At 41.7% G+C, this 13,043-nt stretch overlaps 1 protein-coding gene across 2 annotated transcripts in view; it reads left to right on the top strand.

Annotated features, from left to right (window-relative positions):
• atrnl1a (attractin-like 1a) overlaps window positions 1-13,043 on the top strand; it is a 395,368-nt gene that overhangs the window by 81,385 nt on the left and 300,940 nt on the right. For both annotated transcript variants that reach the window (XM_055018323.1, XM_055018322.1), the window contains exon 10: window positions 4,365-4,519. In XM_055018323.1, the coding sequence (XP_054874298.1) occupies window positions 4,365-4,519 (155 nt within the window). The remainder of the gene's footprint in view (window positions 1-4,364; window positions 4,520-13,043) is intronic.

The raw sequence follows: 13,043 nt of genomic DNA, 5'->3' as shown, positions 1-13,043 counted from the left end.
ACCCTTCTCCGGACATGAAGCAGGCGCAAGGTAAGATGCGTTCCAGGATCTTCCGTCTGACAGCAGGTAAGTATACTGTCCTTTTTGCTCCATTACTCTGAGTGGTTTGGAAAACTTGCTCTGGGTTTTAGGAATAATGCCAGGTTTTCTGACCCGGACATATGATCCACATTTGAAAGACACTGCTGTTGCTCCTCGCTTTCTATCCGTGTACTCTTTGCTCTTCTTTTGCATTTCACTCACTCTGCGAGCCACCTGTTCTGATGACTGTGTTTTATTGGTGGTCAGTGGACGTCCAGCCACGTTCAGTTTTGTGCGCATGGGTCGACCATGTAACAGTTCAGCAGGCGAACATTGGGTTGTAGAGTGAGGAGTTGCACGATAGACATGTAGAAATTCCCTCATAAACTCCTTCCAGGGTCTTCCTTCGAGCACGGCTGTCTGCAGAGTGTCTTTAAGGCTGCGATTGAAGCGCTCAATCTCACCATTAGCTCTCGGATAATAAACTGAAGATTTCCTGTGTATGATGCCTCTGTCACAGAGAAATGATTCAAACTCTTGGGACACGAACTGGGAACCATTGTCCGAGACTAGCTCCTTGGGGTCACCTTCCCTGCTGAAGACTGCAGATAAAAACTGGATAACAGTTCTTGAGGTAACCTGTGGGACAAAGGTTAGTTCTGGCCACTTACTGTAGTAGTCAATAAGTGTTATTGCAAAACGACAGTCTATAGGTGCTCTATCAAAAGGCCCCACCACATCAATGGCTACCTTTTCCCAAGCTCCATCTGGATATGGCACAGGTTGTAGAGGAGTATTGTGTGTGACTGCGGACTTGTCGTGTGACTGGCATGTAATACATGCTTTGATGGCTGCTTCGACTTGTACATCCATTTTTGGCCACCAATATGCTTCTCTGAGTCTCTGCTTAGTTCTCACAATACCCTGATGAGTGTCATGTGCCAGTGAAATCATTTTTGGTTGAAGACTGTCAGGTACCACTAGTCTGTGCGTGCCACGCACGATTAAGTCATTTTGTAGGGAAAGTTCATGTCGCAACTTGTGAAATGGTTGGATATCAGGCGTTAAGTTTTTTCCTGACTTTGGCCATTTGGAAGTAAGCAGTTCACGCAGTTTTGTCTGTACAGGACATGCAATACAAGCAGCTTTAAAAGCAGAGTCAGAAATGGCCGTCAATGTAGAGGTAAGTGCAACCTCTGTGTCCTCCTCTGAAGTTGGTTCTGAGCTTGGCAGTGGGAGTCGAGACAAACAGTCTGCAGTCACGTTTTCTCGTCCCGGTTTATACTGAATATCATAGTTGAATGATAACAGTCTAGAGGACCATCTGGCTATCCGCATACCTGCTCGTCCTTGTCCTTTTGATGCGAGAAGTGTGGTGAGAGGGCTGTGATCAGTACGTAATGTGAAATGTCTCCCCCACAAATACGTTCTCCATCTTTCCGTTGCCCACACACACCCCAGGGCCTCCTTTTCAACAGTAGAGTATTTCCTCTCCGCCTGGGTGAGTGTACGGGATGCAAAAGCAACTGATTTTTCTGATCCATCTTTATGAATCTGGGTGAGTACTGCTCCAAGTCCGTAATCTGATGCATCTGTAGTGACCAAAGTAGGTAGTTCTGGGTTAAACAGAGAAAGTGCAGGACTGTTCACTATGAGCTTTTTTACAGTCTCAAAACTCTCTTGGGCTTCTGGTGTCCATGTGAATGTGTCTGCTCCCCGTAACAGCGCTCGAAGTGGCTCGACAACAGCGGCATATCCTGGTATGAATTTAGAATACCAGGATGTGAGTCCAAGAAACGACCTCAACTTGGGCAGGTCTGTAGGAGGAGGAGCTTGAGAGACTGCAGTCACATGTGAGGCATCAGGCTGTAATCCTTTACCTGATACTGTGTGCCCTAAGAAAGATAGTTCTGTTTGCCTGAAGTTGCATTTTCTGTGATTTAGTTTAAGTCCAGCTTCATGTATACGACGAAGTACAACTGAGAGTCTTTTGTCATGCTCCTCAGTCGTTGTTCCCGAGACGATAATGTCATCAAGGTAGCATTGGACACCTGGTAAACCTTTGAGGATGGTGGACATCATCCGTTGAAAGCAGCTGGGCGCAGATGCCAGTCCGAATGGCACCCGCTTAAAACGGAATAAACCGTCATGTGTGATGAAAGTTGTTAAACTACGGCTGTCCTCGTGTAGTGGCATTTGATGGTACGCGCTCTGAAGGTCCAATGTGGAAAACAGTGTTGCACCTCTCAGCTCTGCAAACATTTCCTCCATATGAGGTAATGGAAAGCCATCAATGACAACAGACTTATTTGGTTCTCTTAAGTCTACACAAAGTCTTGGCTCAGGTCTGTCTTTTCTTGTAGTGACTACTATGGGTGAAATCCATTCTGATGAGTCCACTGGTTCTATAACATCCTGGTCCACAAGTTTCTTTAGTTCTTTAGACACTGCTTCTCTCACAGAGAAAGGTAATCTGCGTAGTTTTTGTTGTACTGGTGGTACATCTGGTCGAACTTTAACTTTATGGACAAAAGCTTTGGCACATCCTATTTCTTCAGCTTTCACATTTGCTACTGTAGTTTTATTGGTATCAGTAGTGACTTTTCCTCCAGCGACTTGCATCTTTAGTACATTGAACAGGTTTCTGCCTAGGACTGCTGAACCTTTCTTAACAATGTAGAGTACAGTGTTTGCACTTAGGTCACCAAATGTCACATTAGCTTGTAGACAACCCTTCACAGGAATAGAATTTCCGCCATAATCCTTCAATCTTAGTTTTGGTTCTGTGAGGGAGGATGCAGGGAAGTACTCAGTGACCATAGATTCTGGTAGGATGGATACTGCTGAGCCTGTGTCTAGTATTAGCTCAATATCCTGACTCTCAGATTCTGCAGTACTTACTTTAACTGTACACATTATGACATTAGAGCCTACACTATTCACATTCAAAATAGTCACTTCTGGGACAGCGTCAACCTCACTCACATGCTTGTTTCCTCGGCAAACTTTGGCGAAGTGCCCCTTCTTTTTGCAGGAATTGCAGTGTGCCTCTTTTGCAGCACATCCTTTGAAATTTGCAGTGTGTTGGGTTGAGCCACATCTGTAGCATGATTTCTGTAGTCCCGTTTGTGATATTTGTGGTGTAGGTTTTCCTCTTTTAAACTTTCTGTTTTGTTGTGGTCCTTGATGAACAGCTTGGACAGCGTTGTCTGTTGCTCCAGTGCACACAGTCATAGCTTTAGCTTCTGCCACCGCAGTTTCAATTTGGCGCGCAATGGTCAAAGCTTTGGCGAGTGTAAGGGGAACTTCCAGTAGTAGCCGCTCCCTGAGGCGGGCTGAATTAGTCTTTTCAATGATTTGGTCCCTTATCATCTCTTCTTCCATGTTCCCGAACTGACATGTTGTGACCAGTTCTTTCAAAGCGGCAACAAACTGATCCGTAGTTTCCCCCGGGCGCTGGCTACGTTGCCTGAAACGGTAGCGCTCCGCAACCACATTCACAGTTGGGGTGAAAAAGTCTGTGAGGGCCTGCAGTGCTGTGTCATATTTATCATCAGCTACTGTCAATGTATAAAAGAGTCTTTGTCCTTCTGCCCCCAGGCAATGTATTAGTAGAGCTCTCTTACGTGCCTCCTTCAGATCAGCGTCTGACAGTGCTAGTAGGTAGTTTTCAAAAGTACGAATCCATGCTTTGAATGGGACCGGCGGTTCCCCGACATTTTGTAGAAAAGGGGCCGGCTGGCTCAGGTTCAGGGCCGTCATCCTCGTCGCCAATATGTTGGGTATGTAACACAAGCAGTCCTTACTTGATTTCTTTACTTTATTTCAAGCCAACGAATAGCATGGAACAAACCTGCTAGCAGGGTCCTCATTTCAGCAGCGCTCTTACCCTGCTCTCCTTCCTGCTCACTCTGTCCTCGAGCGCCCTCAGGTGGTTAGGCGAGACACCACAGTATGACAGTACTTTAAAGCAGTGTGAGCTTGTGGTCATTCACCTGATAGATATTGATTTGTATTTTCTTGTGTTTTTGTCAGTGATGGTGGTCACTGCAGTAAATGAATAAAGCCACAGTTGGTCTCCAGTATGTGACCTCTGACCTTTGAGGGGTCACACTGAGCAGAGTGAGACCTCCAACAGTGTCCCTGTTTTCATATATATATGTGTGTGTGTGTTACTCCTGTGAAAGAACAGTTGGTATGAAGGTCGGTCACCACAGGCCAGGTCACACTCTCAGACAGACGCCATCCATTACATGCCATCATGGACTCACACAGACACGCACATACCTGACAGATTAACACTTTCCTAATATCGCTCACACTGCTGACTCTTCTCTGTGCAGGTTGATCCTCAGGGAGAGTGGCTCTGCTCGGTATCTCCACTCGGTGGTGCTGTTGAGCGGCACGCTGCTGGTCTTCGGGGGAAACACCCACAATGACACGTCTCTGAGCAACGGAGCCAAGTGCTTTTCTGCCGACTTCCTGGCATATGATATCGGTAAGAACAAGCCTTAGATACACTACTTGTTGGTAGTTTTTTTTTGTGACTCCGGCTGTAGGAGTCCATTTCTTGAAGTACAGAAAAGCTGCAATTCCTTAAATGGCCACTTGAAGCAGGCTTCAAAAGTGAGTCAGTCCCCATAGACTTCCATTTTAAAATGTCCAAAATTCACAACAGAGATAAACATGTTTACAGCCTGTTACCACTTTTTTTTTTCATCTCAATAGCTAAGTTACTCATTCAAGTATTTGGGACCAATACCTGCTAAAGGTATCCAGGTAACGTGGCTAAATACAGCTGAAGTTCCTAAAACGCCCACTAGAGGCTAGTTCCAAAAGCTAGCACATCCTCATTGACCCCCCATTATAAAATGTCCAACTTTACAGCAAAAATAAGCATATTTAAAGCCTGGTTCAAAATCAATTTTTATCCTAGTAGCAAATATACTTCTTTACGGCCTCTGCACATAGGTTGCATTTCTATTGAACTCACCTATTTAAATTGTATTCATGGGATATGATATGTTGACAAAAACAAGTCTTAAATATGCACTTTTTGTTGATAGTTCTTTTTTGAAGTGCCAAAAGCTGCAGTTTCTCAACTGTCCACTAGAGGCTAGCTCCAAAAGTAAGTTGATCCTCATTGACCCCCATAATAAAATGACCAACTTTACAGCAGCAATAAACATATTTACAGTCTGGTGCAATCCCTGACTGACTTGATGATGTTCAGATCACGGCCATGTTGCCTTAAGACCATCTGTTGGAGAATTCCTTGTTTGTCTTGTTGATAGTGATTCTGGCTGTAAGTCTTGGTGAGTTGTGATTGTGCAGAATGAATTTGGGGTCTAATAAATGCCTCATTGGTAGTACTGGATTTTGGATAAGAAAGTAGGTCCTTAGCAAATGGGCGCGGGATGGACTCGAACCAATGACTGCTGCGTTGGGGACTATGATCCTGTTTATATCGTCTCACACACAAAAAAACCTTCCAGTGACGCAGGCTGAGGCTCATACGTGCCGTCATTCGTTGCGATCCTGAGAACGTTCCTCAGACCGACATCTTCCACACTCATAATACTAATGAGAATGCAGTCTTTTCTCCCACAAGCTGCATCCAACCAGCCTGCCGAAGCTTCCCTCCATTGTTAGTTTGGGTGAGGCGTGATGACGCCCATCCCAAGTACTGATCAACATCCAGCCCTCCTGTGACCCATAGTTAGTCTGAATGTGTATTCAGAGCCAGTGGAGCAATAATAATAGTAATTTAAAAAAAAAAACAAACCTGCGATAACGCACCATATAGTAATTGTCGGCATTAACGTGCCTGGCCCTAATAAGCGGACAGGCCTTCAGTGGACGATGCTCTATTAAAACTACATACAAATACTTTATTAATACCAGAGATTGATGTCATTGATGATCAAGTGAAACTGCATTAAATCACCATCACAACCATCTTAACAACTCAAAATCTCAACTCATCTCAGATACCCACACCATCTCACTGGAGTCATTTAAAGAGAGAAAAGCCCACATTTTCCAGTCATTTTTGCACTGTTGCTCTGTTGTTCTGTGTTTGAACATCTGCTTCATACTGTACATTGTTCTGAGGGGTTTGACAGTCATCAGCTCATAGAATGAGAGGCTTGAATTGGTTTTGATACTGTGTGTATGTTGGTTTTCTTTTCTATTATTTATTGTTTGCTGCGTCCAGTAGCACTGTTCGGCACTTTCATGTCTGGCACTGAACCATAACTAATTCTGCTCAGTCATACTGGCAGCAAAGAGAGCTGTGTTTTATTCATTCGTGAAAAAGAAACAGCAAAATCAGCAGATGACAAATATCCACTGAGTTTAATCTGAATATCATTCAAAATTTGCATCCCTAACATCCTGTCACATCTAGCTTTGGTTTGTACCACTTGACAGTCAAAGCTGTTGATGATTTTGTCTCAGGAAGGTGTAAATTGTGTCATTTCAATAAGAGTTGTAATGAATTCTGCAACCGCCCACAACATTGCAAGGACATAAAACAGATTTACCAACATGATTTTGCTTTCTCTCTCCATCATCCATGTTTTCTTTGCACCATGCAGCATCTTCCTTCATGCATCCATACATCTTTCTTTCCTTCTGCATGTTAATCTCTGTTCCCTGTTGTTTCCCTCCTGTGAAGAGTTGGTATAATCCCTCTTTCACTCTCCCAAAGCCCCCTCCTTCCTTCCACTTCTCTGTCCCTGTCAAGGGGTGGAAACATCCTCCTGCCATCTGGTCTATGGTGCGACCGGGCGGCCTGTAATGGGATCCTTAATCATCCATACTCTGTAGCTCTACTGCAGCCCAACACCCTCCTGCTCTCTCTCTCACAGCCTCTGTGAGAATATATTGTATTTATTTTTGGCTCTGTTACACTACAGTAAGCTCCTCGCTTTCTCTTTCATACAGTATGTACTATTCAGGGCATTTCATTAACTGCTGTTGCTGCACTCATCTGATTCACACTAGAAAATCAGCTGTAAAAACAACATTTGTATGCACATGTATTCTCTGCCTAAGAGATGACTAATTGGAACATATGAAGTCTATATAAAGTCTGCGGGTAGAACATTGGCTCAGGAGGAGGTATAGGTATGGTCTTCAGTTATTATCAATATAATAGAAGGTAAAGTGAATATACGCTAACAGATCAGGCAGTGAGAACATAGAAACCAAGACGTAATCATGCATCAAACATAGCGCAGTTGACTTGAAAGAAATTGACTCTTGAAACTTTGAAAACTTTCCTCAGTAACACATCTGACTCCCATCAAATCATGATCTGGAGTCAAAAGATCAGCAAAACTCAGAGTGAAGATGTAACATCCCTCCCAGTTAATAAAAAAATCCCTACGTATATCAACACATCAGATGGGTCTCGTCACCTTTTAATAGTAACATCTATGTGTGGATTGTCCACTCATTCACTAAGCTAATGTCACGGCGTGGGGGTGAACCCGAGCAGAGAGCACACAGACGAGGGACTGAGGCAAGAACAAAGGTGGATTTTATTTAACAAAACAAAGGGGAGTGCTAAACGGGCTGAAGCTGGGACAGAGGAGGGAGCCCTGACAGCTAAGGCTAAAGGTTCACTGTGGGATCACGGCTGACAGCTGTTGACACATTTGGAACTCTGTAAAGCTGTGATATAATTATGTTTATAATTATCTCTGTTGCATAAACAAACGTCACCTTTGAAGCCATTTGCACCACAACGTTGTTATGTTTGCATATATACACATTGTAATTGTCATGTTTCTCCATAACATTGAAATAAAACTTTAAAACTGTAGCATAAATCTGTGCACAAGTAAGTTAATTTACAACAGACCTTCGCTGCACTGTATCCACCCACACTTCTATACACTACCGTTCAAAAGTTTGGGGTCACTTAGAAATGTCCTTATTTTTGAAAGAAAAGCAATTTGTTTTCAATGAAGATAACATTAAATTAACCAGAAATCCAGTCTAGACATTGTTAATGTGGTAAATGACTATTGTAGCTGGAAACAGCTGATTTTTAATGGAATATCTCCATAGAGGTACAGAGGAACATTTCCAGCAACCATCACTCCTGTGTTCTAATGCTACATTGTGTTAGCTAATGGTGTTGAAAGGCTAATTGATGGTTAGAAAACCCTTATGTAATTACGTTAGTGTATGCATAAAAGTGTGACTTGTGGTTTTGGGAAATTCTGTGATGTCGTCATATGAAAATCAGCATTAGCCTTCACTCCCATTGAGCCCCAATCACATCGCCTTAAAGTTCAGATTAGTTTAACTCTCCCTCTTTGCAACACCGATGCTTACTTTGCCTGTTCAATAGAATAGAATATAGAATAGAATATCCTATATTAGTCCTATAAGGGGAAGCTATCTGTTGCCAGATGTCATTGTCATTTCCTGATTTTTGGCTTCTACTTTGCTGCTGGTTCCTTCCACTAGTTTGACAAAAGTCTTAATCTGAGCTTCCAGACATGACAGAGGCTCTTTACTTACATAATCTGTTGAGTTAATATGTTAATTAAGTATGCAAATTCTGTCTGTTAAATAGGACACAATCAGAAAAGTGCAATTTTCAAATATACTTGAAGTTTTTGTTGATATTATCAGTTAGTCTCCTCACTGACTCCGTCTTCGTCTGAAACCAAACACAAATGTCAAATTGTTGCAGTCTGTTTGGTGGAGTGAAGGGATTCAGAGGTCAGGAATAAAACTTTCCTTTCATCTTCCCTGTCACCCTGTGCTGTAATTATGGGGAAAAAAGTAGCAGGGAGGGTATTGGTGAGTATTGGTAAAGCGGCAAATGTGAGGAAAGAGATAGAATCAGGGAGCAGAGTGCAGAGCGGCAGAGAAATAAAGAGTAAATGAAGGAGGGATTAAGGGAGAGAAAAAGAAGCACTGCGGACTGTGAGAGAGAATTATCTAAAGACAATAAAGGTGAGCCCAGATAAAACAGATAATAAGGTTGTGAATAAAAGGCAAAATCAAAGGCGATAAACAATAAAGCGTTTGTTCACCGAGCATCCCGGTCTTAATGAAACAGAATGGTTTTACGTGCAGTCCAACAACACAACCGCAATACATGTGTGTTTATATGTCCCCCAACTCTGCCCAAACACACTCCTGTCTTTATAAATATCATAATTTATTCATTGCCTCTCATATCTTCCCCGACTTTATTGTTCACCAGCCAGCGCTCAGTTACCACAGAGACAGAGATGAGGATAGTGATGCCTGAACGAGAAAAAACAAAGAGAAAGTAGATGAGAGGAAGGATAATGAGTTGGAGAAAAGTATATGTTACAGGGAAGTCTGCTTCTGCATATTTAGGATATTATTTGTATATATTTTGTTTATAAGTTTTCTAATTCTTGCATTCATATTAAAAAATTTACCTTTGACAATGAAGAAATGAGTTTCCTATTCCCTTGTTTTAGACAGTTAGCTTTGCCACTAAATATACAATACGTTTTGAGGTTGAACAGAGACATGTATAAACATGATCTGATCTGACTCCCATGATCAGGCTGATTTTTTTATCATTAGACAGAGCCAGTGTCTTTGTGTTATGCTAAGCTAACTGCTAACGGTGGCCTCATTTCTATCATACAGGCGTGACAGTGGTATCGGTATTCTGATGTTGATCAAGGCTTAGAGGTTTGGTTTTGGCAGAAAAGTGACTTTGTTAGGATTAAAGAAATATCATGGTTTGGGTTAAGAACAGGGGTTTCTTACAGAACCCATATTGAGCCACTTTTCAGCAAATTAATCAAAGTCCTCAAAATGTGTCTTTCAATTCTTCAGCTCCGAATGTCTGTAAGATAGTAAATTTCTGTATGACCGTACAATTGCTGGTTTTAGTTTTGCTGTAAATGGGCTGTTTCAGTGTCTGTGGCTTTAAATACAGCTGTGTAACAATTTTTTGTCTAGTTGCTGCCGAAAAATTTTGTTTTCTCACCTTTAATTTATTTATTTATTTTCACAGTGGATAGGGTTTAACATGTTTTACATGAAAAAAAAAAACGTTATTTTTAAATATTCTTGCTTTATCAAGTCATGAATAGAAATGATCTGAAAACTAAACAATAAAGTAAATAAGCATGTTTACTTTTTATTTGACACTAATTTGTCAAGGCAGTTACTTAATTTAACTTAATCTCTCTGTGGAAACCAGCTGGAATAACTACTTTATTCGTAGCAGTAATTGCCTATTACATTTCAATTTTGGGAAAATTCTATGAAACAAAGACACGAGGATAAAAATAACTGCAAAAATTTTTAAAATTGTGATTTAACTTAACTTCAAGCTTCTTTAAATGGTAGGAATCATACAAGTTTTTTGTTGAATTTTATATTTGAACCTTCATTTTTAATCAAACCGTTTAGTGTTGAACTGCAGATTTCCATGTGAAGTTCTTTTTAAACAAACTCTGCCCTCTGTCTCGTCGCTGCAGGAGATAATTAATTAGTTCCACCTGTAGAAGTCACGTTTCTCCATCCATTGTCTCATTTGCTGCTTCTCGCTTCCACTATGCTCGCTGTGAGCGGGTGGAGGAGGAAGTGTCGGTGGTGTTTGGGGGGAGGTTGGAGCACTAATTTGTTTTTGTTTTGCTGCGCTAACCTTGGAGGGGCGACATGACGTTATTAGCTTCTCCTGCTCTTCTGCTGCCACGCATTAGACTCAGGTCGACATGGAAGGCACTTTTCATTTGGATTTAATTCTGCCTCTCCTCCTCCTCAACCCTGCCACCCTCACACTTCTAATTAGATTTTGGGGGAAAATGAACTCTGATTAAAAACGCTGGTCCTCTCCAACTTGACATGCCGCATTCGCACACCCACACACACACACATACACACATACACACACAGAGACAAACGCACACCTGACACACAACCCTGTGAAAGGCCCAGGGCGAGCTGGGAGCTTGTTTTGGAAGATGTTGGAAGCCACGATGTAACGGAGGAGCAGACAGTGGCTTCCGTTCAAACCGCCTCCTCCTTCTCCTCCTGCTCCTCGCGGCCTTCTTCATCAAGTCCTCCATTAGTGCAGATCAGATCAAACTGTCAATCAGCGGAGCCGCCTGCCGCCTTCGATCTGGACTCGTGATTTCTCTCTCTGTCCCACCATGCATTATTAACACAGATTTTCTCATATCCTGAGAGGAAATTAAAATCCGTGTTGATGTGTGTGTCTGTGTGTGTTGTGGCTGATAAGTATCTGCCGAGCCGGCAGTTCTCCGGTGGACGATTTGACAGCTTCGGTCTGAGGGAGGCCGGTTAAAGTGTGCAGAAGCCGGCGTGGCCAGAGGACGGGATCAAACGTCACCGAGGCTGTAATCTTTTTCCATTTAGAAGTGTTTAGAAGAAGGTTTTTTAGCTGCGGCTGGAGACCGGAGGTCAGGTGTGGAGCGCTTACAAAACTTTATCACCACAATGGAGCTCATGATTCACATGTATGAATCACAACATCAATTTCACCTATTTCACCAATTAACAAAGTGTCTGATGACTAATAATATCATCTTCCCCTCGTAACTATAACTTTAACATGCAGCTATGTCACAGTTCAGCTTTAACAATGTGCTTATAGTTTAGTACAGTGAAGACTATCTACTGTTGTGCATTTTACACCTTGATTGGATTATTTTCTATAGTCCTTCATCGGGCAAGTGATCATATTTGGTAACTTCCGCACACATTGAATATGGCGTTACTCCCACCTCTAAGTGAGGTCGAGAAGCATGTGGGTTTCACCCAACCAATCCACGAAGATCACTCTACGTTACAGCACACTACATCGTCGCATTTGACCAATCAGAAGAGACCTGGAACGTATCAAACTTTCTCTTTTTTCGAAAGTTGGAAAAAGATGGACTTGCGGCTCGGTCCTCTTCCATATTTGCAGTCGAAATGTCAAAACTAACAATGGTTAGTTGACGAAAATCACACATTTTATGGTTGGGTAGTTGTGCTAAGTGATGATATATACATTTCTTGGAATGTTTTTGTTTTTTTACCATTAACAGGCAAGAAATCATATATGGTAACTTCACTGATATTGAATTTCAACATGAAAATTTTAAATTTTGAAAAATGTCACAAAAGTAAAAAAGTCGTTTGTCCTCCATTAAGACTCTAGGGTTGAAATTTTGAATTTCAAAGTATTTCAATGAGTGCCCTTTGGCCCAAACTACAAAAAGATCTAAAAGAAATGTTAGAATTTTTCTTTTCTTTAGTCTGAATGCAATCCAAAAATTAGGTTCCTACACAATTCAACTGCATTCTCATTTATGTTTTGAATTAAATTTACTGCTCAGTGTTTACTACAATGATTAACCATAATGTATCCTAATATGAAAGTTCAGGTAACAATTTAATAACAATGCATTACTTTTTAAACCATAAATATAAAGTGTCTCAAAGTCTGCTTCTTTTGTTCCCCAGTTAAAATAACTTTGTCAGGAAAAAGAACTCCTGTCGTTTAATTCCTTGTAGACCCTGTAGCTTATTTCAGTGCCAGAAGTGAAACATACTTAAGCTTTTAGCACCATATGTGTCACAGGCTTCAGATGGATTTTACATGACACATAGCTGTGCACACCTGGAGCCCCTGGGTGATGATTACCTGAGCAGAGGTGCCAATTTGACACAGATTTTTTATTAAAGTTTAGCTCAAGAAACATCTGTGTCCGCGCAAGATTTAGAAATAGATTCTACGGAGACATCGCAGATTCAAATCCCCAGACCAGCCTGAAAATATCTAATGTCAAGAGCGACTGTTTAACAAGCTATAGATTCACCCTCTTAGTTGACTTCTTCACCAACTTCTGGATGTGTTATTATTGTAGCGCTCAGCTTTTAAAGCCTATCGATATCGTTCATCGGTCTAATTACATTTACACCATTATTCGCAAGTTAAGATATAATAAGATATAACTTTATTGATCCCTCACCGATAAGCCCTATGCCTTCTTTAC

This window comes from Amphiprion ocellaris, chromosome 16, assembly GCF_022539595.1.
Source record: "Amphiprion ocellaris isolate individual 3 ecotype Okinawa chromosome 16, ASM2253959v1, whole genome shotgun sequence".
Lineage (NCBI taxonomy): Eukaryota > Metazoa > Chordata > Actinopteri > Pomacentridae > Amphiprion > Amphiprion ocellaris.
This window is presented reverse-complemented; position numbering and strand designations above follow the sequence as displayed.